Here is a 27255-nt window from a genome sequence, read left to right on the forward strand (position 1 = left end):
CTTGGTTACACATCATCATCATTTGGGGAAGTTTTTTTTTTTTTTTTATGCTTTAAGTTCTAGGGTACATGTGCACAATGTGCAGGTTTGTTACATACGTATACATGTGCCATGTGATGTGCTGCACACATTAACTTGTCATTTACATTAGGTGTATCTCCTAATGCTATCCCTCCACCCTCCCCACACCCCCCTCCCTGACAGGCCCCAGTGTGTGATGTTCCCCTTCCTGTGTCCAAGTGTTCTCATTGTTCAATTCCCACCTGTGAGTGAGAGGAAGTTTTTTGTTGTTGTTGTTTTTTTAAACTTCTCAGGTGATTCTGATATAGCCAAACCTACTGTCTACTTGTTGGGGACATCTGGTAGACAAAAGGTCTTCTTCCAAGAAACTTAGCTGATATAGTCAATGATTATTAGAATTATGATACAGTAAAAAACAATTTCACATATTATTAGTGAGAGAATAAGTTGTGAAATCCATTTTATAGTGCTACATGGAAAATTATTTTTTAAAATTATATGCTTTAACTCTATAATTCCACATCTAGGGATTTTATTTATATATGTATGTATTTTTCTTTTTATTTTTTTTGAGATGGAGTCTTGTACTGTCACCCAGGCTGGATGGAGTGCAGTGGCGTGATCTCGGCTCACTGCAACCTCTGCCTCCCAGGTTCAAGTGATTCTCCTGCCTCAGCCTCCCGAGTAGCTGGGACTACAAGTGTGAGCCACCATGCCCTGCTAATTTTTGTATTTTCAGTAGAGGCGGGGTTTCACCATGTTGGCCAGGCTGGCCTTGAACTCCTGGCCTCATGCCTCGGCCTCCCAAAGTGCTGGGATTACAGGCAGGAGCCACTGTGCCTGGCCTCTGATTTTTAAAAAACTGAAGTTTACCAACCACACTGGTATAGGAGCATTTGGATACTCACAAAAGGCGTACATTGTTGACAGGTGTGCAAAAGGACAAATGGGCAAGAAAATGGAGGGAATCGAGGGTGTTGGTGAGATAGTGATTCAGGTTATTAATCACCTAGTCCAGACTTTAGAGAACTGAATGAGGCCAGAAGGGTCCTACTAGATCAGAACAAACGGTGGCATCAAAGCCTAAACTCTCTATAAGGTGGCACTGAAGTATGAAATAGCCAAAATAACAGAGAAAAGTTAGGGAAGGGAATTTTGGAGTTTGAGATTTCTGGTGGGAAATATACCAGATAACAAGGTCTAGATGTTGGCTGTAAAGGGGTGAAGGTCAGTGAGCCTCACAAAGTTCAAGAACCCTAAGACTTGGGTGAGTGTCAGATGGTTTCTCATATGAATTATGAAAGCCATTTCAATATCAAAATATTTGATGAAATCTGGGGAGTGACCAGGGTAGTGGCAGATAATTATGATCTGAAGTTCCTTTGTCAATCATTTTCCATACTCTTATTTGACCTCTAACTTATTTTTTTTTTTTTTTTTTTTTTTTTTTTTTGAGACGGAGTCTCGCTCTGCCGCCCAGGCTGGAGTGCAGTGGCCGGATCTCAGCTCACTGCAAGCTCCGCCTCCCGGGTTCACGCCATTCTCCTGCCTCAGCCTCCCAAGTAGCTGGGACTACAGGCGCCCACCACATCGCCCGGCTAGTTTTTTTTGTATTTTTAGTAGAGACGGGGTTTCACCATGTTTGCCAGGATGGTCTCGATCTCATGACCTCGTGATCCGCCCATCTCGGCCTCCCAAAGTGCTGGGATTACAGGCTTGAGCCACCGCGCCCGGCCGACCTCTAACTTATTATATCTGTCATTCTCATGTCCATTGGTGTCATCTTGTCTTCACTTCCCTCTTTGTCCCATTTATCAAATTGCTCTTTTTTTTTTTTTTTTTTTTTTTTTTGAGCCTGAGTCTGGCTCTGTCGCCCAGGCTGGAGTGCAGTAGCCAGATCTCAGCTCACTGCAAGCTCCGCCTCCCGGGTTTAGGCCATCCTCCTGCCTCAGCCTCCGGAGTAGCTGGGACTACAGGCGCCCGCCACCTCGCCCGGCTAGTTTTTTATATTTTTTAATAGAGACGGGGGTTTCACCGTGTTAGCCAGGATAGTCTCGATCTCCTAACCTCGTGATCCGCCCGTCTCAGCCTCCCAAAGTGCTGGGATTACAGGCTTGAGCCACCGCGCCCGGCCATCAAATTGCTCTTGAAAGAATCTAAATGGGCCGGGCGCGGTGGCTCACGCCTGCAATCCCAGCACTTTGGGAGGCCGAGGCAGGTGCATCACCTGAGGTCGGGAGTTCGAGACCAGCCTGGCCAACATGGAGAAACTCTGTCTCTACTAAAATTACAAAAGTAGCCGGGCGTGGTGGCGCATGCCTGTAATCCCAGCTACTTGCGAGGCTGAGGCAGGAGAATGGCTTGAACCTGGGAGGCAGAGGTGTGGTAAGCTGAGATGGCGCCATTGCACTCCAGCCTGGGTAACAGGACCGAAACTCCATCTCTAAAAAAAGAAAGGAAAAGAAAAACGTTTATGGGCATACCCAATAATGATGGAAACACAAACCATCTCCGGAAGTCAATATATTCCTTCTACTTCCTTTTATTTATTTATTTTTTTTTTGAGACAGAATAAAGTTTTATTTTTATATTAAGCTACTTTGCCTCAGTGGTTACATAGTAAGGGGTAGAGGGGTAGATGAGGACAAGAACACCCTGAGAAAGTATTTTACAGCACAAGCTTTATGAGGAATAGGAGAACACATTTTTTTCACATTATACTAAGTCCAGCAGAGCCCAGGCTCTGGGGCTGTTGCTCTTAATCCTCAGTGGAGGCTTCAGGCTTTACCACTTAGCACGTTCTCCAGGGCTCTGGTTACCTGATCAGCACTGAAGTTGTTCAAAGGGACATTTTTCTCTTGGCCAAATGCGTAGCGGGCCCAGAGCTTGGGCTGCACATCGGGGCATTCGCGGATTAGGATGGGTAGGTCGGGATTCGCCTTCTTTAGCTCCACATAGCGTTTCTCAATGAAGTCCCTGACGCCCTGGCTGCCGGGCGAGCGCTGACATAAGTGGATGCGAATCTCACGCAGGCCCAGCTTTGCCCCGATTCCTCGACTCGCTCCGGCCGCTGCCATCTTGGCTAATCCCGAAGTCCCCAGTTCCAGGTCTTCGGGCCAAGTTCTCCGGTCTCTACTTCCTTTTATTTTACAAGAAACACTTTCTTACCTTGTATGTTTTTTTCTTATGCTTTCTCTTGGACATTTCTTTATTATATTTCTTCCTCTTTTTACAAAACCATTGACTTATCTGCAAAAAATGAGGTGTGGGAGGTGATTAATACAGTAATAAAAATATTGGTCTATGTGAGTAATAGTACCATACAAGTGACTCTATCAATGAAGAAATGTCTATTAATGTCGTCTTACCTGTTTATGTGTCATGTCAAATTCAAATGAGAGTGATAGACTCTCTTGTATTGTGGGGCACCTGTTTAACTTAAACTTTGCCCAGAGAGTATCCATGAGGGATTTGCTGACTAATCTTTTCTCGGGATACTGTTTCTGTTTCTCATTTTCCCTTTTCCTTTTATTTTCCGGTTCATCTTCCAGCTCCTTCTCATTTTCTTCTTCTTTTTCTCGTTCTCTCTTTCTGCCTGCTTCTCCTCCTCCTTCTCTCCATTTTTGCTTTCCGTTTTGTTCATCTTCACTGTAATTTCCAGTTGATTGTTCTGGATTTTGATCCCAAGACATAGCTGGTTGTTTCTGTATAAAAAAAATCTGTGGAATAAAATAAAGCTGCAGCCAAATTTGACTTTCAGAGCATAGTCAACAATTTTCCATATGAGACTATATTTGATTTTCCTAAGTTAGCAATGTTGTACATTGGTGAAAAACACAGAGCAAAGAAAAAGTGAATTTGAGGCCAGGTGCGGTGGCTCACGCCTGTAATCCCAGCACTTTGGGAGGCTGAGGCGGGCGGATCACGATGTCGGGAGATTGAGACCATCTTGGCTAACATGGTGAAAACCCATCTCTACTAAAAATACAAAAATTAGCTGGGCATGGTGGCATGTGCCTGTAGTCCCAGCTACTCGGGGAGCTGAGGCAGCAGAATCGCTTTAACCGGGAGGCAGTGGCTCATGCCTGTAATCCCAGCACTTTGGAAGGCTGAGGCAGGTGGATCACCTGAGGTCAGGAGTTCAAGACCAGCCTGGCCAACATGGTGAAACCCCGTCTCTACTAAAAATACAAAAAATTAGCCAGGCGAGGCCGGGTGTGGTGGCTCAAGTCTGTAATCCCAGCACTTTGGGAGGCTGAGGCGGGTGGATCACAAGGTCAGGAGATTGAGACCAGCCTGGTCAATATGGTGAAACCCCATCTCTACTAAAAATACAAAAATTAGCTGGGCGTGATGGCATGCACCTATAGTCCCAGTTACTTGGGAAGCTGAGGCAGGAGAATTGTTTGAACCCAGGAGGCAGAGGTTGCAGTGAGCTGAGATTGTGCCACTACACTCCAGCCTGGCAACAGAGCAAGACCCCATCTCAAAAAAAAAAAAAAAAATTAGCCGAGCATGGTGGAAGGCACCTGTAATCCCAGCTACTTGGGAGGCTGAGGCAGGAGAATTGCTTGAACCCGGTGGGTGGAGGTTGCAGTGAGCCGAGATTGTGCCATTGCTCTCCAGCCTGGGCAACAGAGCCAGACTGTCTCAAAAAAAAAAAAAAGAAGAAATTCGTTGTAGGGAATTGGCTTACGCAATCTTAGAACTGTCTTGGCAAGTCGGAAAAGATGGCTGGAATCCTTCAGTGTGAGATCAAACTGCTCTCCCTAGGCAGAATTTCCTCTTAAAACCTTAACTGATTGCATTAGGCTTTCTCAGATATTATCATCTTTTACTCAAAGACAATTAATACGGATTTTAATTACATCTAAAAATGCCAGTAGCAAGGCCTGGCATGGTGGTGGCTCATGCCTGTAATCCCAGCCCCGCCACTGCACTCCAGCCTGGGTAACACAGCAAGACTCTGTCTCAAAATAAAATAAATAAATAAATATGCCAGTAGCACCTAGTGTTTGATTGAATAACTGGGGTCTATAGCCTACCCAAGTTGCCACATTAAAGACCACTGATACTCAAACCAGACAGATATCCCCCCAAAAAAACTATAGATCAATGTCCCTTATGAATATGGAGGCAAAAACTTCAACAAAATGCTAGCAATCCAAAAATCCAGCAACATAGTAAAAGGATTATGCACCATAACCAAGTAGGATTTATTCTAGAAATGTGTGATTAGTTCAAAATAGGAAAATCAATGTAATACATCATATGAATAGAATAAAGGAAAAAAAAGCAATCATCTCAATAGAGGCAGAAAAGACTGTTTCTCTAAAATTCAAACAGTTACCATATGACACAGCAATTGCATCCTTTAAACAAAATGTATTATATCCATACAGTACACTATCAGCCACAAAAAGAAATAAAATACTGATTCATGCTCAACATAGATGAATATCAAAAACAAGCTAAGTGGGGGCCGGGTGTGGGGACTCACGCCTGTAATCCCAGCACTTTGGGAGGCCGAGGCGGGTGGATTGCTTGAGCCCAGGAGTTCAAAACCAGCCTGAGCAACATAGTGAGATCTCGTCCCCTCAAAAAATAAAAAAATGAGGTGAGAGGATCACTTGAGCCCAGGAGGTTGAGGCTGCAGTGAGTCCTGATCACGACACTGCACTCCCACCTGGATGACAGAGCAAGACCCTGCCATACCGGGAAAAAAAAAAAAAAGGAAAAAAAATTAAATGAAAGAAGTCAAAATGCAAAAAGTCATATATTGTATGATTCTGCTTATATAAAATGTCCAGCCTAGGCAAATCTATAGAGACAGAAAGTAAATTAGTGATTATCAGAGATTAGGGTGGGATAAAATTCGGAGTGTCTGCTAATTGTTATACATTTTCTTTTAAAAAAATAATTTATGTATTTTTAAGAGACGGCGGTGGGTGAGGTGGTGTGGCAGTTAACTGTGCTGTTATTGGTCTCGAAATCGTCAGCTTAAGTGATCTGTCTGCCTTGGCATTCCAAAGTGCTGGGATTACAGGCGTGAGCCACCGCACCAGGCCACAAGTTATCTTTTGTTAGAGGAAAAAAAATACCCTCTTGTAACCCACATCCTTCTATTGCTACCACTCCTCTTCTCAATTTCTTTTTTTTTTTTTTTTTTTTTTGAGACAGAGTCTGGCTCTGTCTCCCAGGCTGGAGTGCAGTGGCCGGATCTCAGCTCACTGCAAGCTCCGCCTCCCGGGTTTACGCCATTCTCCTGCCTCAGCCTCCGGAGTAGCTGGGACTACAGGCGCCTGCCACCTCGCCCGGCTAGTTTTTTGTATCTTTTAGTAGAGACGGGGTTTCACCGTGTTAGCCAGGATGGTCTCGATCTCCTGACCTTGTGATCCGCCCGCCTCGGCCTCCCAAAGTGCTGGGATTACAGGCTTGAGCCACCGCGCCCGGCCTTCTCAATTTCTTTTACAGAATGTGATCAAGTGTAAGAAAATTTTAAAGAGTTCTCTGTCTGTGTTCTTTGTCTGTTGGTGATTTTTCTCCCCTCATTCTCTCTTGAATATTCTCCAATCAGGCTTTCACATCCACTTGCACACATTCTTCTTCAGAGTCAGACATTAATGACCTTGACATTGCAAAAAAATAAAATGGCCGCCAGGCACAGTGGTTCCTGCCTGTAATCCCAGCATTTTGGTAGGCCAAGGCAGGCGAATCACCTGAGGCCAGGAGTTTGAGACCAGCTTGGCCAAGATGACGAAATCCTGTCTCTACTAAAAATACAAAAATTAGCTAGGCTTGGTGGTGCACGCCTGTAGTCCCAGCTACATGAGAGGTTGAGGCAGGAGAATCGCTTGAACCTGGCAGGCGAAAGTTGCAGTGAGCCGAGATCATCCCATTGTGCTCCAGCTTGGGCAACAGAGCAAGACTCAGTCTCAAAACAAACAAACAACCAACCAACAACAAAACAAACAACAACAAAACAAAGGCCAGGCGTGGAGGGTCACTCCTGTAATCGCAGCACTTTGGGAGGCCGAAGTGGGAGGACCACTTGAGGTCAGGAATTCAGGACCAGCCTGGCCAACATGGTAAAACCCCGTCTCTACTAAAAATATAAAAATACAAAAAATTAGTCGGACGTGCTCTTTTGAACCCCAGGAGGGGGAGGTCGCAGTTAGTCGAGATTGTGCCACTGCACTCCAGCCTGGGCAACAGAACAGACCGTGACTCAAGATAAAAACAAAACAAAAAAAAGAGAGAAAACAAATCAAATGGCCAATTTCCAATCCCCATTTTCTTCCAAGGGTATCATGGTGGTGGGATAGTGGGTTTGTTTTGTTTTGTTTGTTTGTTTTGTTTTGTTTCTTTGAGACAGAGTCTCACTCTGAAGTCCAGACTGGAGTGCAGTGGCTCAATCTCAGCTCACCACAAACTCCGCCTTCTGGGCTCAAAGGATTCTCTTGCCTCAGCCTCCTGAATAGCTGGGACTACAGGCGTGCCTCACCAAGCCCGGCTAATTGTTATATTTTTGGTGGAGACGGGGTTTCATCATCTTGGCCAGGATGGTCAACTCCTGAGCTCAAGCAATCTGCCCCCCTTGGCCTCCCAAAGTGCTGAGATTTCAGGTGTGAGCCACTGTGCCCGGCCTGTCCCCATCTTACTTACTTGAACGATCAGAGGCTTCTGAAGTATCAGGATCTCTCTCTACAGGGAAAAAGTTTCTTCTCCCACTTCCTGAACACCATCTTTTCCTGGGGCTTCCTCAAAGTCAATGGCTGCTCTTTCAAAGTTTTCTTTGTTGCTCCTCTTTCCCCTACTGCTTTCTGACCCTATGCTTTTTCAATCACATTCAAGGTTAAATCCCTTCACCTCTTATCTCCTTTACATGTAGCTCTAATCCAGGTCATCTAATCTCACGGTTTTTAATACTGCCCAAAAGGGAGATTACTTTCAAATGTTTATTTCCAGGCTTGTATGTCAAACTCCTGATTCAGTATCTCTGCTTGGATGTCTAATAAGTTATGTGAATTGAACGTAAAATTCCCAAACTCAGTTTATGGCTCCCTTCAAATGCTGACCCACTCTCAGGCCTCTCGTTCTTAGTAAAGCCAACTCCATCTGCCCAGTGTTTTGAGTCAAAAACCTTGGTGCTGTCTTTGACTTCTTCCCTTTCTCATAGCTCAACTGAATCTGTCAGAAAATCTTGCTTTTCTTTCTTTAAAATATATCCAGGCGGGGGGCAGGGAGACAAAAAAAAAAAATATATATATATATATATATATATATATATATCCAGACAACTGCCACTTCTTACCATCATCATCTCTCAACTGATATGTTTATCTCATAACTCAATCTGCTTCTGTTTTCATCCATCCCACCCCAAAATTTATTTCCAACATAGCAGAAAGAGTGATCCTTGAAAAATGTAAATCAGGGCCAGGTGTGGTGGCTCACACCTATAATCCCCAAACTTTGGGAGGCCGAGGCAGGTAGGTCATGTGAGGTCAGAAGTTCGAGACCATCCTGGCCAACATGGTGAAACCTCGTCTTTACTATAAATACAAAAATTAGCTGGGCGTGGTGCTTATAATCCCAGCTATCGGGAGGCTAAGGTAGGATAATCCCTTGAAACCAGGAGGTAGAGGCTGCAGTGAACTGAGATCATGCCACTGTACTCCAGCCTGAGTGATAGAATGGCACTGCATCTCAAAAACAAAACAAAACAAAACAAAAAGCCAGCCAGGTGTGGTGCCTCATGCCTATAATCCCAGTACTTTGGAAGGCTGAGGAGGGCTGATCACCTGAGATCAGGAGTTTGAGAACAGCCTGGCCAACATGGTGAAACTCTGTCTCTACCATAAATACAAAAATTACCTGGACGTGGTGACGCATGCCTGTAATCCCAGCTATTCAGGAGGCTGAGGCAGGAGAATCGCTTGAACTTGGGAGGCGGAGGTTGCGGTGAGCCGAGATCAGGTCACTGCACTCCACCCTGGGTGACAAGAGCAAAACTCCGTCTTAAAAAAAAAAAAAAAAAAAAAGGTGCCTGGAGCGGCGGCTCATGCCTGTAATCTGAAATCTGAGCACTTTGGGAGTCTGAGGCGGGTAGATCACCTGAGGTCAGAAGTTCAAGAGCAGCCTAACCAACATGGTGAAACCCCATCTCTACTAAAAATACAGAAATTAGCTGGGTGTGGTGGTATGAGCCTGTAGTCCCAGCTCCTTGGGAGGCTGAGGCATGAGAATCACTTCAACCCGGGGGCAGAGGTTGCAGTGAGCTGTGAGCTGACATTATGTCCCTGCACACCAGCTTGGGCAATAGTGAGACTCTGTCTCCAAAGAAAAAAGAAAAAAATGTAGGCTGGGTCCGGTGGCTCATCCCTGTAATCCCAGCACTTTGGGAGGCCAAGGTGCGCAGATCATGAGGTCAGGAGATTGAGACTATTCAGGCCAACATGGTGAAACCCAGTCTGTACTAAAAGTACAAAAATTAGCTGAGCGTGGTGGCGTGCGCCTGTAGTCCCAGCTACTAGGGAGGCTGAGGCAAGAGAATCATTTGAACCCGCAGGCAGAAGTTGTAGTGAGTCGAGATCACACCACTGCCACTGCATTGCAGCCTGGCGACAGAGAGAGACTCTATCTAAAAAAAAAAAAAAAAAAAAAGGAAAAAGCGTAAATCAGATCATCAGATCATAGCATTCTCTGGCTAGAAATTTGAATGGCTTCCTCCCTCAACGTAAAAGCTGAGGACCTCACAAGGGTTTAAAATGTCCTGTAGGATTTGGTCCCCTGCCTCCTTTTCTTTTTTTTTTTTTTTTTTGAGAAGGGGTTTCACTCATGTTGCCCAGGCTGGAGTACAATGGCGCAATCCCAGCTCACCATAACCTCCGCTTCCCGGGTTCAAGCAATTCTCCTGCCTCATCCTCCAGAGTAGCCGGGATTACAGGCATGTGCCACCACACCCGTCTAATTTTGTATTTTTACTAGAGATGGGGGGGATCTCTCCATGTTGGCCAGGCTGGTCTCGAACTCCCGACCTCAGAAGATTGCCTGCCTTGGCCTCCCAAAATGTTGGGATTACAGGTGTGAGCCACTGTGCCCGGCACCCTTGCCACCTTTCTGACTTCTACCAGTGTTTCCCTTCATTTAACTGTGCCCCATCCCCTAGCTTTTCAGTAAACAAGCCAAGCCTGGTCCCAGCTTAAGCCTTTGCATTTGCTATTTGCTCTACCAAAAAAACTCTTCCTTCAAATAAAATCATTTTATCCCTTCCCTTCTTCAGGTTACCCTTGAAAGCTACTCATCCTCAAGGCCTTTGTAGAATTCTGTATTCAGAAAGCAAGTACCCTTTCTCCCACACTCCTTGTTCCCATTCTCTGATTAGTTTTTCTCTATATTACTCACACCATCTTCCATACCATATGTTACTTGTTTTTTCTTCTGTTTGCCTCTCTACAAAGATGAGCAGATGAGCTTGTTGGCTGGGTACGGTAGCTCATGCCTGTAATTCCAGCACTTTGGGGGGTCAAGGTGGGCGGATCTCAAGGTCTGGAGTTCGAGACCATCCTGGCAAACGTGGTGAAACCCCGTCTCTACTAAAAAATACAAAAAATGACCCGGGTGTAGTGGCATGCACTGGTAGTCTTAGCTACTCGGGAGGCTGAGGCAGGAGAATTGCTTGAACCCTGGAGGCGGAGGTTGCAGTGAGCCGAGATCGCGTCACTGAACTCCAGCCTGGTGACAGAGCGAGACTCCATCTCAAAAAAAAAAAAAAAAAAAAAAAGAAGAAAGATGAGCTTGTTGAATGCAGAGCTTTTACTTTCTTTTTTTTTTTTTTTTTTTTTTTTGAGACGGAGTGTTGCTCTGTCGCCCGGGCTGGAGTGCAGTGGCCGGATCTCAGCTCACTGCAAGATCCACCTCCCGGGTTTACGCGATTCTCCTGCCTCAGCCTCCCGAGTAGCTGGGACTACAGGCGCCCGCCACCTTGCCTGGCTAGTTTTTTTGTATTTTTAGTAGAGACGGGGTTTCACCGTGTTAGCCAGGATGGTCTCGATCTCCTGACCTCGTGATCCGCCCGTCTCAGCCTCCCAAAGTGCTGGGATTACAGGCTTGAGCCACTGCACCTGGCTGAGCTTTTACTTTCATTTGGTTCTCCATGCTCAGTAACAAGAACACATAGTAGGTGCTCAACATTTGTTGAATGAGTGAGTAAATAGAATACTGAAAAGATACTGCAAGCAGATGACAACAGCAATTATTTCTGGGGAGGGAACATAATAGGAGTAAAGGACAACCCTTTTTTTTTTTTGAGACAGAGTTTCGCTCTTGTTGTGCAAGCTGAAGGGCAATGTCACGATCTCGGCTCCCTGCAACCTCCGCCTCCCAGGTTCAAGGGATTCTCCTGCCTCAGCCTCTCAAGTAGCTGGGATTACAGGCCCGTGCCACAATGCCCTGGCTAATTTTTTGTATTTTTAGTAGAAATGGGGTTTCATCATGTTAGCTAGGCTGGTCTCGAACTCCTGACCTCAGGTGATCTGCCTGCCTTGACCTCCCAAAATGCTGGGATTACAGGCATGAGCCACCTTGCCTGGTAAGGACAATCTTACTTTTACATTTTACATTTCAATGTTGTTATTCAGTATATATGTGAGCCATGGCCAGAGATGAGGCTTGAGTCAGTATTTAATGAGACATTTTTTTTTTTAATTTTTTTTTTGAGATAGAGTCTGGGTCTGCCGCCCAGGCTGGAGTGCAGTGTCCGGATCTCAGCTCACTGCAAGCTCCGTCTCCCGGGTTTACGCCATTCTCCTGCCTCAGCCTCCCAAGTAGCTGGGACTACAGGCACCCGCCACCTCGCCCGGCTAGTTTTTTTTTTTTTTTTTTTTTTTTGTATTTTTTAGTAGAGACAGGGTTTCATCGGGTTAGCCAGGATGGTCTCGATCTCCTGACCTCATGATCCGCCCAACTCGGCCTCCCAAAGTGCTGGGATTACAGGCTTAAGCCACCGTGCCCGGCCTTAATGAGACATTTATGGCTTCTGAATTTAAGGCTAAGGGTAAAATAGGAGCTACCAGAGAGTTGTGTTAATCTGTGTTGTGATCAGGTAAACCTTAAATTGGAGACTTGACTAAAGCTGTTCAATACTGGAGACTATACAGGAGGCTGAAGGATTTTCCAAATCAGGCTAAAGATTTTGTACTAAATACTTAAGACCCCGGGCACGGTGGCTCACACCTGTAATCCCAGCACTTTGGGAGGCTGAGGCGGGTGGATCACGTAAGGTCAGGAGTTTGAGACCAGCCTGGCCAACATGGTGAAATTCGTCTCTATTAAAAATACAAAAATTAGCCAGGTGTGGTGGCGCGCACCTATACTTCCTGCTACTAGGGAGGCTGAGGCAGGAGAATCACTTGAACCCATTAGGCGGAGATTGTGGTGCACTGAGATTGCATCATTGCACTCTAGCCTGAGCGACAAGAGCAAAAACTCCTTTTCAAAACAAACAAAAAATTTAAGACCATGGGACACCATTGAAGGGTTGTAAGTGATGAAACAAACTTTAGAGTGGAGAATGCATTGCACTGAGGAGATTTAAAGACCAATTAGTTCTTGGTAGGGGGGTTACAGAGATGACTGACCAGATAAGGTAGATGTCATCCATCTCTTGGATGTGGCCCACAAATAGGAGCACCCAGTGGTAATTCACAAAAGGAAATCCACAAAAAGAACATATTTCCTGATTTCTATTTTTGGAGCCGTGAAAAAAAAAATCTCAAATAGCCATATGAAAAATGTTCAATTTACATGTTGCAGAGTGTCTGAAATAGTGAGATATACTGATAAGAAAAAAAAAAATGTAGGGCTGGGTGTGGTGGCTCATGCCTGTAATCCTAGCACTTTGGGAGGTCAAGGTGGGCAGATCATTTAAGGTCAGAAGTTCAAGACCAGCCTGGCCAACGTGGTAAAACTCCATCTCTACTAAAAATACAAACCTTAGCTTGTGTGGTGGTACATGCTTGTAATCCCAGCTACTTGGAGGCTGAGGCAGGAGAATCGCTTGAACCTGAGAGGCGGAGGTTGCAGTGAGCCGAGATAGGGCCACTGCATTCCAGCCGGGCACAGAGAGTGAGACTCCTTCTTAAAAACAAATAAATAAATAAATATTTTATGAAAATGCTACTTGGTCTGGTGAGGTGTCTCACACCTGTAATCCTAGCATTTTGGGAGGCCAAGGCATAAGAATTATTTGAACTCATGAGTTCAAGAATAGCCTGGGCATCACAGTGAAACCCCTGACTCCATTATTATTATTATTATTATTTTTTTTTTTTTTTTGAGACGAAGTTACCTTTCTTGTCCCCCAGGCTGGAGTGCAATGGCACGATCTTTACTCACTGCAACCTCCGCCTCTCAGGTTCAAGCGATTCTCCTGCCTCAGCCTCCCGAGTAGCTGGGATTACAGGCACCTGCTACCACAACTGGGTAATTTTTGTATTTTTAGTAGAGACAGGGTTTCACCATGTTGGCCAGGCTAGTCTCGAATTCCTGACATCAGGTGATCTGCCTGCCTTGGCCTCCCAAAGTGCTGGGATCACAGTCGTGAGCCACCGCTGCCCGGCCCATTATTTTATTTTATTTTATTTATTTATGAGACAGAGTCTCACTCTGTCACCCAGGCTGGAGTGCAGTTGTGTGATCTCGGCTCACTGCAACCTTCACCTTCCGGGTTCAAGTGATTCTCCTGCCTTACTCTTCCAAGTAGCTGGTACTACTGGTACGCGCAAACATGCCCAGCTAATTTTTGTATTTTTAGTAGAGACAGGGTTTCTCCATGTTGCCCAGGCTGGTCTTGAACTCCTGACCTCAGGTGATCCACCTGCCTCGGCCTCCCAAAGTGGTGAGATTATAGGCATGAGCCACCAGAGCCAGCTGACTCCATTATTTACATTAAATTATTTTAAATAATTTTTTTTTTTTTTTGAGACAGTCTCACTCTGTCGCCCAGGCTAGAGTGCAGTGGCATGATCTCGGGTCACTGCAGCCTCTGCCTCCCAGGTTCAAGCGATTCTCCTGCCTAAGCCACCTGAGTAGCTGGGATTACAGGTGTGTGTCACTATGCCTGGCTAATTTTTGTGTTTTTAGTAGAGATGGGGTTTTCACCATGTTGGTCAGGCTGGTCTCGAACTCCTGACCTTATGATCCGCCCACCTCAACCTCTTTTCTTTTTTTTTTTTGAGACGGAGTCTCGCTCTGTCGCCTGGGCTGGAGTGCAGTGGCTGGATCTCAGCTCACTGCAAGCTCCGCCTCCCGGGTTTACGCCATTCTCCTGCCTCAGCCTCCCGAGTAGCTGGGACTACAGGCGCCCGCCACCTCACCCGGCTAGTTTTTTGTATTTTTTAGTAGAGACGGGGTTTCACCGTGTTAGCCAGGATGGTCTCGATCTCCTGACCTGGTGATCCACCCGGCTCGGCCTCCCAAAGTGCTGGGATTACAGGCTTGAGCCACCGCGCCCGGCCTCTTTTGTTTTTGTTTTTGTTTTTCGATTTGTTTTTTGAGATAGAGTCTCCCTCTGTCACCCAGGCTGGAGTGCAGTGGCATGATCTCAGCTCACTGCAAGCTCTGCCTCCCGGGTTCATGCCATTCTCCTGCCTCAGCCTCCCGAGTAGCTGGGACTACAGGTGCCCGCCACCATGCCTTGCTTATTTCTTTTTGTATTTTTAGTAGGGATGGGGTTTCACCATGTTAGCCAGGATGGTCTTGATCTCCTGACCTCGTGATCCGCCCACCTTGGCCTCCCAAAGTGCTGGGATTACAAGTGTGAGCCACCACGCCCAGCCCTCAACCTCTCGAAGTGGTGGGATTACAGGCGTGAGCCACCATGCACAGCCTATTTTAAATACATTTATTATTATTTATTTATTATTATTATTTTTGAGACAGAATCTCGACTGTCACCCAGGCTGGAATGCAGTGGCACAATCTCGGCTCACTGCAACCTCCGCCTCTCAGTTTCAAGTGATTCTCCTACCTTAACCTCCAAGTAGCTGGCATTACAAGCAAGTGCCACTACACCCAGCTAATTTTTGTATTTTTAGGAGAGATGGGATTTCTCCATGTTGGCCAGGCTGGTTTGGAACTCCTGAGCTCAAGCGATCTGCCTGCCTTGGCCTCCCAAAGTATTGGGATTATAGGCATGAACCATCATGCCCAGCCTCCGACTATGCTCTTACGTGGTCACACAACCAGTCTCACACTCTGGTAGAAGAAGGGGTTGCCATTTTGTTAATCTCAGCTAAGAGAAGAGAATTTTAAAGAATCACTGAAGACTGAGTGCGGTGGCTCACGCCTATAATCCCAGCACTTTGGGAGGCTGAGGCGGGCAGATCACTTGAGGCCTGGAGTTCGAGACCAGCCTGGCCAAAATGGTGGAACCCCATCTCTACTAAAAATACAAAAATTAGCGGGGCGTGGTGGCACACCCCTGTAATCCCAGCTACTCAGGAGGCTGAGGCAGGAGAATTGCTTGCACCTGGGAGGCAAAGGTTGCAGTGAGCCAAGATCACTGCACTCCAGCCTGGGTGACAGAGCAAGACTCTGTCTCAAAAATAAATAAATTAATTAATTAATTAAATAAAAATCACTCAAAGTTTGACTTCTGTGTTTAGGGATACCTAGGATCTGACACCTGACTCAAGCATGACAGTGTCGAAAGGTGAGAGGCAGTCAGGAGCTGTCCACGGTGGCTGAATGTGGACAGGAGGTCTCTGTTGGTCATGGTTTCGCTGGTAGTCCGCTCAGATGCAGGTAAGCTAGGGGAGTAAACATTTGATAGGGGATGCTTTTGAGCTGTCCTGGCACATTAGAGTTGCTGCCTATGTCCTTACAAGTCTTGCATCCTAGCAGTTCCTCTTGAAAGGAACACGGACTATCAGAAGCTGGGGGCTGAGGAGGGCGTTCCACAGGCCAGCTGTAAGAGATAAGTTCTCAGAAAGCAAATTCGGGGAATAGGCATTCATAGCGGAGAGATCTTAAAAAGCAACAGAGAAGGCCAGGTGCGGTGGCTTACGCCTGTAATCCCAGCACTTTGAGAGGCCGAGGTGGGTGGATCACGAGGTCAGGAGTTCAAGACCAGCCTGGCCAATATGGTGAAACCTGTCTTTACTAAAAAAATATGAAAATTAGGCCAGGTGCGGTGGCTCACGCCTGTAATCCTAGCACTTTGGGAGGCCGAGGTAGGTGGATCATCAGGTCAGGAGTTCGAGACCAGCCTGACAAACATGGTGAAACCCCGTCTCTATTAAAAATACAAAAACATTAGCCAGGCGTGGTGTTGTGTGCCTCTAATCCCAGCTACTCAGGAGGCTGAAGCAGGAGAATCTCTTGAACCTGGGAGGCAGAGGTTATAGTGAGCCGAGATTGTGCCACTGTACTCCATCCTGGGTGACAGAGTGAGATTCCATCTCAAAAAAAAAAAAAAAAAAAAGGAGCTGGGCGTGGTGGCACGCACCTGTAGTTCCAGCTACTCTGGAGGCTGAGGCAGGAGAATCGCTGGTACCTGGGAGGTGGAGGTTGCAATGAGCCGAGATCCAGCCACTGCACTCCAGCCTGGGTGACAGAGCAAGACTCTGTCTTAAAAAAAAAAAAAAAAAAAAAAAAAAAAAAAGGCTCTGTGCGGTGGCTCATGCCTGTAATGCCAGCACTTTGGGAGGCTGAGGCAGGTGGATCATGAGGTCAAGAGATCGAGACCATCCTGGCTAACACGGTGAAACCCTGTCTCTACTAAAAAATAAAAAAAACTAGCCAGGTGTGATGGCAGGTGCCTATAGCTCCAGCTACTTGGGAGGCTGAGGCAGGAGAATGGCGTGAACCTGGGAGGCGGAGCTTTCAGTGGCCAAGATTGCACCACTGCACTCCAGCCTGGGTGACAGAGCGAGATTCTGTCTCAAAAAAAAAAAAAAAAGAAAAAGAAAAAAAGCAACAGAGGCCGGGCGCGGTGGCTCAAGCCTGTAATCCCAGCACTTTGGGAGGCCGAGACGGGCGGATCACGAGGTCAGGAGATCGAGACCATCCTGGCTAACACGGTGTAACCCCGTCTCTACTAAAAAATACAAAAACTAGCCTGGCGAGGTAGCGGGTGCCTGTAGTCCCAACTACTCGGGAGGCTGAGGCAGGAGAATGGCGTGAACCCGGGAGGCGGAGCTTGCAGTGAGCTGAGATCCGGCCACTGAACTCCAGCCTGGGGGACAGAGCGAGACTCCGTCTCAAAAAAAAAAAAAAAAAAAAAAAGCAACAGAGAAGTCTGGGCTCAGTGGCTCACACCTGTAATCTCAATACTTTGGGAGGCTGAGGTGGGTGGATCACCTGAGATCAGGAGTTCGAGACCAGCCTGGCCAACATGGTGAAACCCCATCTCTACTAAAAATACAAAAAAATTAGCCGGGCGTGGTGGCGGGCGCCTGTAGTCCCAGCTACTCAGGAGGCTGAGGCAGGAGAATGGCGTGAACCCAGGAGGCAGAGCTTGCAGTGAGCCGAGATCGCACCACTGCACTCCAGCCTGGGCGACAGAGTGAGACTCTGTCTCAAAAAAAAAAAAAAAGCAACAGAGAAGGCCGGGCTTGGTGACTCACGCCTGTAATCCCAGCTACTTGGGAGACTGAGGCAGGAGAATGGCTTGAACCTAGGAGGCAGAGGTTGCAGTGAGCAGAGATCGTGCCATTGCACTCCAGCCTGGGCAACAAAAGGGAAACTCCATCCCCCTCTCAAAAAAAGAGAGAGATCCTCCTGCCTTGGCCTCCCAAAATGCTGGGATTACAGTCATGAGCCACTGTGCCCATCCGAGAATAGATTTTTAAATACCTAAATAAAAGATAATTATTTGTTAGTAAGCAAGAGAGACTGGAAAGGCTCTGGGATCTGCTTGAGATTTCCTCTGGGGTCAGGGCAAAGCAAGTCAATAGAACAGGTTAAAGGGACAGTTATCGACAGAGAATAATCTGCTCCTGTTCTAACCCTTCCAAGTCCACCTTATCCAAAAGCAGTTAGGCTCTGATGGCTATTTTATTCCCTAGCAGATGCATCTTATGAAAATAGAGATTTAACCCTTGGCAGAGAGTATGGAGCAGAGGCTAGAGAAGGCTTAGACTAGTAAGAACTGAAATGGACATTTCAGGCCTATGATGATAGCTACATTACATATTCCCCCATTTTATGTATAAAGCAGCCGACACTTAGAGAGGGTAAGTGACATGCCTTAGGTACACAGCTTAGAAAGTGGCACAAACTAAAAAGGAACAAAGCTATTTGGTTTCAAATCTCAAATGGAAGAAGGACCTGACCCAGAGGTGACTCATCCCGTGAAGAAGGTGGTCCTTAGGATGCAGGTAAATAAAATGCACTGAAAATAGATCAGTTCTGCAGGGTGAAGTGGTTTCATCTGTCTGTGCAGAACCAACCATACAAACGAATGGAGAAAATGCAGTGTAGCTTTCATTCTTGTGAGTCTGACTTTTGCAGGAATAGTGATTGAGATTGCAAGGGACCTTAGTTTGTGTGTGTATGTGATGTAGGGGGTGGGTGTCAGTGTGTGTTCAGGATCTGGATTTTCTAGAAATCAGACCCTGTCGGCCAGGTACCGTGCCTCACACCTGTAATCCACTCTGGGAAGCCGAGGTGGGCAGATCATCTGAGGTCAGGAGTTCGAGACCAGCCTGACCAACATGGTGAAACCCCATCTCTACTAAAAATACTGGGCATGGTGGCGAATGCCTGTAATCCCAGCTACTCGGGAGTGGGAGGCAGGAGAATCACTTGAACCCGGGAGGTGGGGGTTGCAGTGAGCCGAGATTGCACCATTGTACTCCAGCCTGGGCAACAAGAGCGAAACTCTGTCTCAAAATATATATATATAGAAATAAACAAATATTATCTAACGCTTAAACTAATCCTATGAGATAGAAATTATTCAGGTCCTCCTTTTATAAATGAGGAAGCTGAGGTTTACAAGACCAGTGCCCTAACCCCTGAGCTATGGAACCAGCTGCGAAGCTTAAGTTTAGAGCAGGGCAGTAACTTGCAGATCATAGCTTAGTTAAGTTGCAGAGCCTGGAGAGGAAGAAAGGCTGTCTGATTACAAATCTCAAAAGTAAGAAAGATGTCATCCAGGGAAATGAGAAGGATTGTCCTGGAGGATTTGAGAATCATGTGTGGTATTTCTGTTCTGATCTACCTAGCTGTTTGAGAATAATAACCATCTATACTTAATAGAAGGCTTTACATTTCCAAAGTGAAAAAGAACAACAGTACAAGTAAGTGATGGAAGAAGGCGCATCTCGGGGCCGGGCGCAGTGACTCCGGGCGCAGTGGCTCACACCTGTAATCACAGAACTTTGGGAGGCTGAGGTGGGTGGATCACCTGAGGTCAGGAGTTCAAGACCAGCCTGGCCAACATGGTGAAACCCTGTCTCTACGAAAAATACAAAAATTAGCTGAGCATTGTGTGTCGTGGCGTGCACCTGTAATCTCAGGTACTAGGGAGGCTGGGCCAGGAGAAACGCTTGAACACCGGAGGCGGAATTTGCAGTCAGCCAAGATCACGCCACTGCATTCCAGCCTGGGTGACAGAGCAAGACTCCTTCTAAAAAAAGAAAGAAAGAAGGTGCATCTGAATCTTTCCAGCCACAGGGCAAATCCTGCCAAAATGCAGACAAATAAACCCCCGAAGTCTCTGTACAACACATTTATTCAAACCTGCTTTGAATAATTTGACAAATCTGCTTAACAATGACCTGATTAAGGGGTAGACACAAAAAGGAGGTGGCACAGTGATTTTCTAGTACATTTTTCTTCTTAGGAATGCTCCTTATAGCTATTTTATTGGAGAGGAACAACCATAAGGAATGATTCAAATGGCAAAACCCTATATCCTCTGGAAAGCATTCTATAGGCCTTTCCCCTTCCCCCTCCTGCCAGTGGCTCTCAGACTTTAGCATGCATAATAATCCCCAGGAAGGTTTGTTGAAATCAGGTTCCTGGGTCCCACCCCAGAATTTCTGATTCAGTAATTCACACGCAGGGCTCAAAAATTTGCATGTCTGTGTAGGAGCGGAGAGGGTGTGATCCCTTTCCTCCTGATAGTATGAGTCAAGTGGACACTCCAATAACAAAAGGCAGATTAACAAGAGAAAAGCATAACAAATTTATCTAATCAAAGTTTTATTTGACAAAGGAGGCTTCAGAGTTGAAGATCGAAAGACTCAGGAAAAAAGTGTCTATTTTTGTGCTTAGCTTCTATGAAGAATGGACAGCTGTGTAGAAATGTGACTGGACAAAAAGGGAATGACCTAATGGTAATAGACTGAGTGGGGAAACCCAGCAAAGTATATATATATATATTTTTTGAGACAGAGTCTCGCTCTTGTCGCCCAGGCTGGAGTGCAGTGGGGCGATCCTGGCTCACTGCAACCTCTGCCTCCCGGTTCAAGCCATTCTCCTGCCTCAGCCTCCTGAGTAGCTGGGATTACAGGCACGTGCCACCATGTCCGGCTTATTTTTGTGTTTTTAGTAGAGATGGGGTTTCACTATGTTGGCCAAGCTGGTCTCGAACTCCTGACCTTGTGATCTGCCCTCCCAAAGGGCTGGGATTACAGGCGTGAGCCACTGCGCCTGGCTGACAATGTATTTTCACATGTGCTTGAGAAAATGTCTGGTGTTCCAAATGCTGGCAGTTTCTAAATATGAAATATACATTTCCAGAGATCCATTTTGCAGAGAGGCATTCCCAGTTTTTTTTTTTTTTTTTTTTTTTTTTTGGTGACAGAGTTTTGCTCTTGTTGCCCAGTCTGGAGTGCAGTGGTGTGGTCTCGGCTCACTGCAACCTCCACCTCCCGGGTTCAAGCGATTCTCTTGTCTCAGCCTCCCAGGTAGCTGGGATTACAGGCGCCCACCAGCATGCGGGCTAATTTTTGTATTTTTAGTAGAGATGGGTTTCACCATGTTGGTCAGGCTGGTCTCAAACTCCTGACCTCAGGCAATCCGCCGGCCTTGGCTTCCCAAAGCGCTAGGATTACAGGTGTGAGCCACCGCACCCAGCCTCCCAGTATTTTTATATCAAAGAATTTTAAAATATTGTTTTTACTAAAGATGTAAACTTTCGCATAGAGAGTAACCTAATATCTGAAACTAACAAAAAAAAAAAAAAAGAAGAAGAAGAAAGAAAAAGAAAGAAAGAAAGAAAGAAAGAAAGAAAGAAAGAAAGAAAGAAAGAAAGAAAGAAAGAAAGAAAGAAAGAAAGAAAGAAAGAAAGAAAGAAAGAAAGAAAGAAAGAAAGAAAGAAAGAAAGAAAGAAAAGAAGGAAGAGAGAGATAGGCTTTCAAAAAATACTCCTGTGCTGGAATTGCGAATTGTTCCTTGATAAAAGTCCTTGGTTGAAAGGTGCTCCTTTAGACCCTGAGACTCACCTGCTGGGGCAGCACTGAATCTTTCATTTCTGTCTCAGCCACAAATGGAATGCCCAGGTCAAGACTCCACTCCTACAGATGTGCTTGGGGCAGTCTCATTTTTAATTCCATGCCTGTCTTGATGCCTGTAAAAAGGTATATGGTAATATAAACCTTATATCATATGTTTATCACTAAGAAGACTGAAAGGAAAAACAAGATGTTCAGGATGGTTCTTTCTAAGTAATTGAATTGGAGGTGGTTTTTCATTTTTTCTTTTTACTTTTTGTATTATTTACATTCTCCATGGTGAAACTGTAATGTTTCCAAAGTTAAGAGAAAATATTGTTTCATTTTATTGATTTATTTTAGAGATGGAGTCTTGCTCTATTGCTCAGGCTGGAGTGCAGTGACACCATCATAGCTCACTATAGCCTCGAACTCCTGGGCTCAAGCAATTCTCTCGTGCCAGACTCTCCAGTAGCTGGGACTGCAGGTGCCCGCCATCTTGCCTGTTTGTTTGTTTGAAACGGAGTCTCGCTCTCTCACCCAGGCTAGAGTGCAGTGGTGTGATCCTGACTCACTGCAAGCTCTGCCTCCCGGGGTTCACACCATTCTCCTGCCTCAACCTCCCGAGTAGCTGGGACCACAGGTGCCCGCCACCACACCTGGCTAATTTTTTGTATTTTGTTTGTTTGTTTGTTTTTTGAGACAGTTTCACTCTTGTTGCCGAGGCTGGAGTGCAATGGCGCGATCTCGGCTCACCACAACCTTCACCTCCTGGGTTCAAGCAATTCTCCTGCCTCAGCCTCCCGAGTAGCTGGGATTACAGGCATGCACCACCACACCCAGCTAATTTTGTATTTTTAGTAGAGACAGGGTTTCTCCATGTTGGTCAGGCTGGTCACAAACTCCCAACCTCAGTTGATCCACCCGCCTCAGCCTCCCAAAGTGCTGGGATTACAGGCGTGAGCCACCGCGCCTGGCTATTTTTTGTATTTTTTTTTTTTTTTTTTTTTTTTTGAGACGGAGTCTCGCTGTGTCGCCCAGGCTGGAGTGCAGTGGCCCGATCTCGGCTCACTGCAAGCTCCGCCTCCCGGGTTCCCGCCATTTTCCCGCCTCAGCCTCCGAGTAGCTGGGACTACAGGCGCCCGCCACCTCGCCCGGCTAGTTTTTTGTATTTTTAGTAGAGACGGGGTTTCACCGTGTTAGCCAGGAGGGTCTCGATCTCCTGACCTCGTGATCCACCCGCCTCGGCCTCCCAAAGTGCTGGGATTACAGGCTTGAGCCACCGCGCCCGGCCTATTTTTTGTATTTTTAGTAGAGACAGGGTTTCACTGTGTTAGCCAGGATGGTCTCGATCTCCTGACCTCATGATCTGCCTGCCTCGGCCTCCCAAAGTGCTGGGATTACAGGCGTGAGCCACTGCGCCCAGCCTTTTTTTGTTTTGTTTTGTTTTGTTTTGTTTTTGTTTTTTAGGTGGAGTTTCGCTCTTGTTGCCCAGGCTGGAGTGCAATGGTGTGATCTCGGCTCACCGCAACCTCTGCCTCCCAGGTTCAAGTGATTCTCCTGCCTCAGTCTCCTGAGTAACTGGGATTACAGACATGCACCACCACACCTGGCTAATTTTTGTATTTTTAGTAGAAATGGGGTTTCACCATGTTGGTCAGGTTGGCCTTGAATTCGTGACCTCAGGTGATCCGTCCGCCTTGGCCTCCCAAAGTGCTGGGATTATAGGCATGAGCTACCATGCCTGGCCTCGCCTTGCTGTTTTTAAAAGATTTTTGTTAAAGATGGGGGGGGGGGGGGTCTCACTTTGGTGCCCAGGCTGATCTTGAACTCCTGGCCTCAAGTGACCCTCCTATCTCAGCCTCCTAAAGTGCTGAGTTTATAGGGATGAGCCACCACACTCAGACTTTCTTTTAATTTGAAAGCTCACACTCTGGCTCAAACTCCTGACCTCAGGTGATCCACCTGCCTCAGCCTCCCAAAGTGTTGGGATTGCAGGTGAGAGCCACCACGCCCGGTCCTGTCAATTTTTAAATCTAAAAACGTTCTAAAAAATTAAGCTGGCTGGGTGCGGCGGCTCACGCCTGTAATCCCAGCACTTTGGGAGGCCAAGGTGGGCGGATGACGAGGTCAGGAGTTCGAGACCGGCCTGGCCAACATGGTGAAACCCTGTGTCTACTAAAAATACAAAAATTAGCTGGATATGGTGGCAGCTGTCTGTAATAACAGCTACTCAGGAGGCTGAGGCAGGAGAATTGCTTGAACCTGGTAGGTGGAGGTTGCAGTGAGCTGAGATTGCACCACTACACTCCAGCCTGGGCAACAGAATGAGACTCTGTCTCAAAAAAAAAATATATATATAGCTTATATTTGTTTATTTTTATTTTTTGAGATAGAATCTTGCTCTGTTGCCCAGGCTGGAGTGCAGTGGTGCAATCTCGGCTCACTGAAGCCTCCGCTTCCAAGGTTCAAGCAATTCTCCTGTCTCAGCCTCACGAGTAGCTGGGACTACAGGTGTGCGCCACCATGCCTGGCTAATTTTTGTATTTTTTTTTAGTAGAGACGGGGTTTTACCATGTTGGCCAGGCTGGTCCCGATCTCTTGACCTCATGATTTGGCCGCCACGGCCTCCCAAAGTGCTGGGATTACAGGCATGAGCCACCAGACCCGGCCTTAACATTATTTTTTGTTGTTGTTGTTGTTGTTGTTGTTTTTTTGAGATGGAATTTCCCTCTTGTCACCCAGGCTGGGGTGCAATGGCACGATCTCGGCTCACTGCAACCTCTGCCTCCTAGGTTCAAGTGATTCTCCTGCCTCAGCCTCCTGAGTAGCTGGGATTACAGGTTCCTACCACCACGCCCAGCTAATATTTGTATTTTTAGTAGAGATGGGGTTTCACCATGTTGTCCACCCGCCTCAGCCTCCCAAAGTGCTGGGATTACAGGCATGAGCCACCGTACCTGGCCAGTTTTCTTTTTTCCCCAGAGACAATTTACTTTTTTTTTTGATATATAGTCTCGCTGTCACCCAGGCTGGAGTGCAGTGGCAGGATCTCAGCTCACTGCAACCTCTGCCTCCCGGATTCAAGCGATTCTCCTGCCTTAGCCTCCCTGAGCAGCTGAGTCTATAGGCATGCACCACCACACCTGGCTAATTTTTGTATTTTTAGTAGAGACAAGGTTTCACCATGCTGGCCAGGTTGGTCTCAAACTTCTGACCGCAGGTGATCCCACCTGCCTCTGCCTCCCAAAGTGCTGAAATTACAGGTGTGGCCGGGCGCGGTGGCTCAAGCCTGTAATCCCAGCACTTTGGGAGGCCGAGACGGGCGGATCACGAGGTCAGGAGATCCAGAGCATCCTGGCTAACACGGTGAAACCCCATCTCTACTAAAAATACAAAAACTAGCCGGGCGAGGTGGCGGGCGCCTGTAGTCCCAGCTACTCAGGAGGCTGAGGCAGGAGAATGGCGTAAACTCGGGAGGTGGAGCTTGCAGTGAGCTGAGATCTGGCCACTGCACTCCAGTCCGGGCGACAGAGCGAGACTCCGCCTCAAAAAATAAAGAATAAAAAAAAATAAAAAATAAAAAAAAGAAATTACAGGTGTGAACCACCGTGACCAGCTGACAATTTACTTTCGCTATTGCTTTGGCAGACGAAGTTAAGGTCGATTTTACTTTGATTCAATCAGGCATTGAGTTTCTTCAAAACTAATTTCAAAATTTTAGGCCAGGTTCAGCAGCTAACATCTACAATCCCAGCACTTTGGAAGGCCGAGGCGGGCGGATCCCTAGAGTCCAGCAGTTTGAGACCAGTCTGGGCAACATAGCAAAATTCTGTCTCTACTAAAAATACAAAAATTAGCTGGGCAGTGGCTCATGCCTGTAATCGGAGCTACTTGGGAGGCTGGGGCACGAGAATTGCTTGAACCTGGGAGGTGGAGGCTGCAATCAGTTGAAATGCACCATTGCGCCGGGCGCGGTGGCTCAAGCCTGTAATCCCAGCACTTTGGGAGGCCGAGACGGGTGGATCACGAGGTCAGGAGATCGAGACCATCCTGGCTAACATGGTGAAACCCCGTCTCTACTAAAAATACAAAAAACTAGCCGGGCGAGGTGGCGGGCGCCTGTAGTCCCAGCTACTCCGGAGGCTGAGGCAGGAGAATGGCGGGAACCCGGGAGGCAGAGCTCGCAGTGAGCCGAGATCCGGCCACTGCACTCCAGCCAGGGCGACAGAGCGAGACTCCGTCTCAAAAAAAAAAAAAAAAAAAAAAAAAAAAAAAAAAAAAAAAAAAAAAAAAGAAATGCACCATTGCACTCCAGCCTGGGTGACAGAGCCAGACAAGACTTCATCTCAAAAAAAAAAAAATAGCCGGGCGTGGTGTTTCATGCCTGTAATCCCAGCACTTTGGGAGGCCTAAGGCCAGCAGATCGCCTGAGGTCAGGAGTTTGAGACCAGACTGGCCAACGTGGTAAAACCTCGTCTCTACTAAAAATACAAAAATTGGCCAGGACTGGTGGTGGGCACCTATAGTCCCAGCTACTCATAAGGCTGATGGAGGAGAATCGCTTGAACTTGGGAGGCAGAGGTTTCAGTGACCTGAGATCAGGTCACTGCACTCTAACCTGGGCAACGGAGGGAGACTCTGTCCTAAAAAAAAAAATAAATAAATAAATATATAAAAACTGGATTTCATTCTTTATGAATTAATAGTCTGTTGTTGGGCCAGGCACAGTGATGCATGTCTGTCATCTCAGCACTTTGGGAGGGCAAGGTGGGTGGATCGCTTGAACCCAGGAGTTCGAAACCACCTTGGGCAACCTGGCGAAACCCCATCTCTACTAAAAATGCAAAACTTAACTGGACATGGTGGTATGTGCCTGTAGTCCCAGCTATTTGGGAGGATGAGGTGGGAGGACGGCTTGAGCCCAGGAGGCAGAGGTTGCAGTGAGCCAAGCTTGGGCCACTGCACTGCAGACTGGGCAATAGAATGAGACCCTGCCTCCAAAAAAAAAAAAAAGTCCATTCTCAGCTCTTCATTATTCATAGAAGGGTGCTTGTCTAAAGTTTTATTATTTACTTACCAGCCTCCCAGTTATCATCATCTGTACACTCAGTCCTTCAGTCACTGCTGAAGAGCCAGCAGATGCCACATCCAGCTTTCTCTCTCTCTAGGGTCTTGGCTCCTGAAATTCCTTGTTCTATGGAAGCCTCTATGATGCTTTCTAATAGTTTTTATGTATTGATCCAGCTTTCCTGGTTGGTCTCAGCAAACAATTGGTCTGCCACAAGCTATTTAAGCCACAACACAAACTGGAAGTTTCTGCTTCTCATTTTTGAGGTTGGTTTTCATTTCCTCATTGATTTAAAAATTCTAAAAAATATATGCAGTCCATGAACCCTGGTGCTTTTTTTCAGGGAAAGCCAAAATTTAGTGGTAGCGTTTTAAAAATCAACTAGATTTTAAAAATGAAACAGATGCTAAAAGTGATAAAGAACTGCCAGGTGCTGCGGGCGGTGACTCAAGCCTGTAATCCCAGCACTTTGGGAGGCTGAGACGGGCAGATCACGAGGTCACGAGATAGAGACCATCCTGGCTAACAGGGTGAAACCCCGTCTCTACTAAAAAAATACAAAAAAACTAGCCGGGCGAGGTGGCAGGCGCCTGTAGTCCCAGCTACCTGGGAGGCTGAGGCAGAAGAATTGCGTGAACCCGGGAGGCGGAGCTTGCAGTGAGCTGAGATCCGGCCACTACACTCCAGCCTGGGAGACATAGCGAGACTCCGTCTCAA

At 46.7% G+C, this 27255-nt stretch overlaps 2 protein-coding genes across 2 annotated transcripts; both read right to left on the reverse strand.

The window, feature by feature from the left end:
- Positions 1–2583: 2583 nt before the first annotated feature.
- LOC104681673 (NADH dehydrogenase [ubiquinone] 1 alpha subcomplex subunit 2-like) lies at positions 2584–3172 on the reverse strand. The gene has a single exon (XM_030939887.1). The coding sequence runs from the start codon at positions 3096–3098 to the stop codon at positions 2799–2801; it is 300 nt and encodes a 99-aa protein (XP_030795747.1). The 5' UTR covers positions 3099–3172; the 3' UTR covers positions 2584–2798.
- On the reverse strand, positions 3140–26809 carry NANOGNB (NANOG neighbor homeobox). Its single transcript, XM_030939886.1, has 4 exons — positions 26548–26809; positions 21480–21604; positions 3390–3740; positions 3140–3270 (listed from the first exon to the last, which is right to left on the reverse strand). Exons 2-4 carry the CDS (start codon positions 21504–21506, stop codon positions 3169–3171), a joined length of 480 nt encoding a protein of 159 aa, XP_030795746.1. The 5' UTR covers positions 21507–21604; positions 26548–26809; the 3' UTR covers positions 3140–3168.
- Positions 26810–27255: the final 446 nt, after the last annotated feature.

Source organism: Rhinopithecus roxellana, chromosome 10, assembly GCF_007565055.1.
Source record: "Rhinopithecus roxellana isolate Shanxi Qingling chromosome 10, ASM756505v1, whole genome shotgun sequence".
Taxonomy (NCBI): domain Eukaryota; kingdom Metazoa; phylum Chordata; class Mammalia; order Primates; family Cercopithecidae; genus Rhinopithecus; species Rhinopithecus roxellana.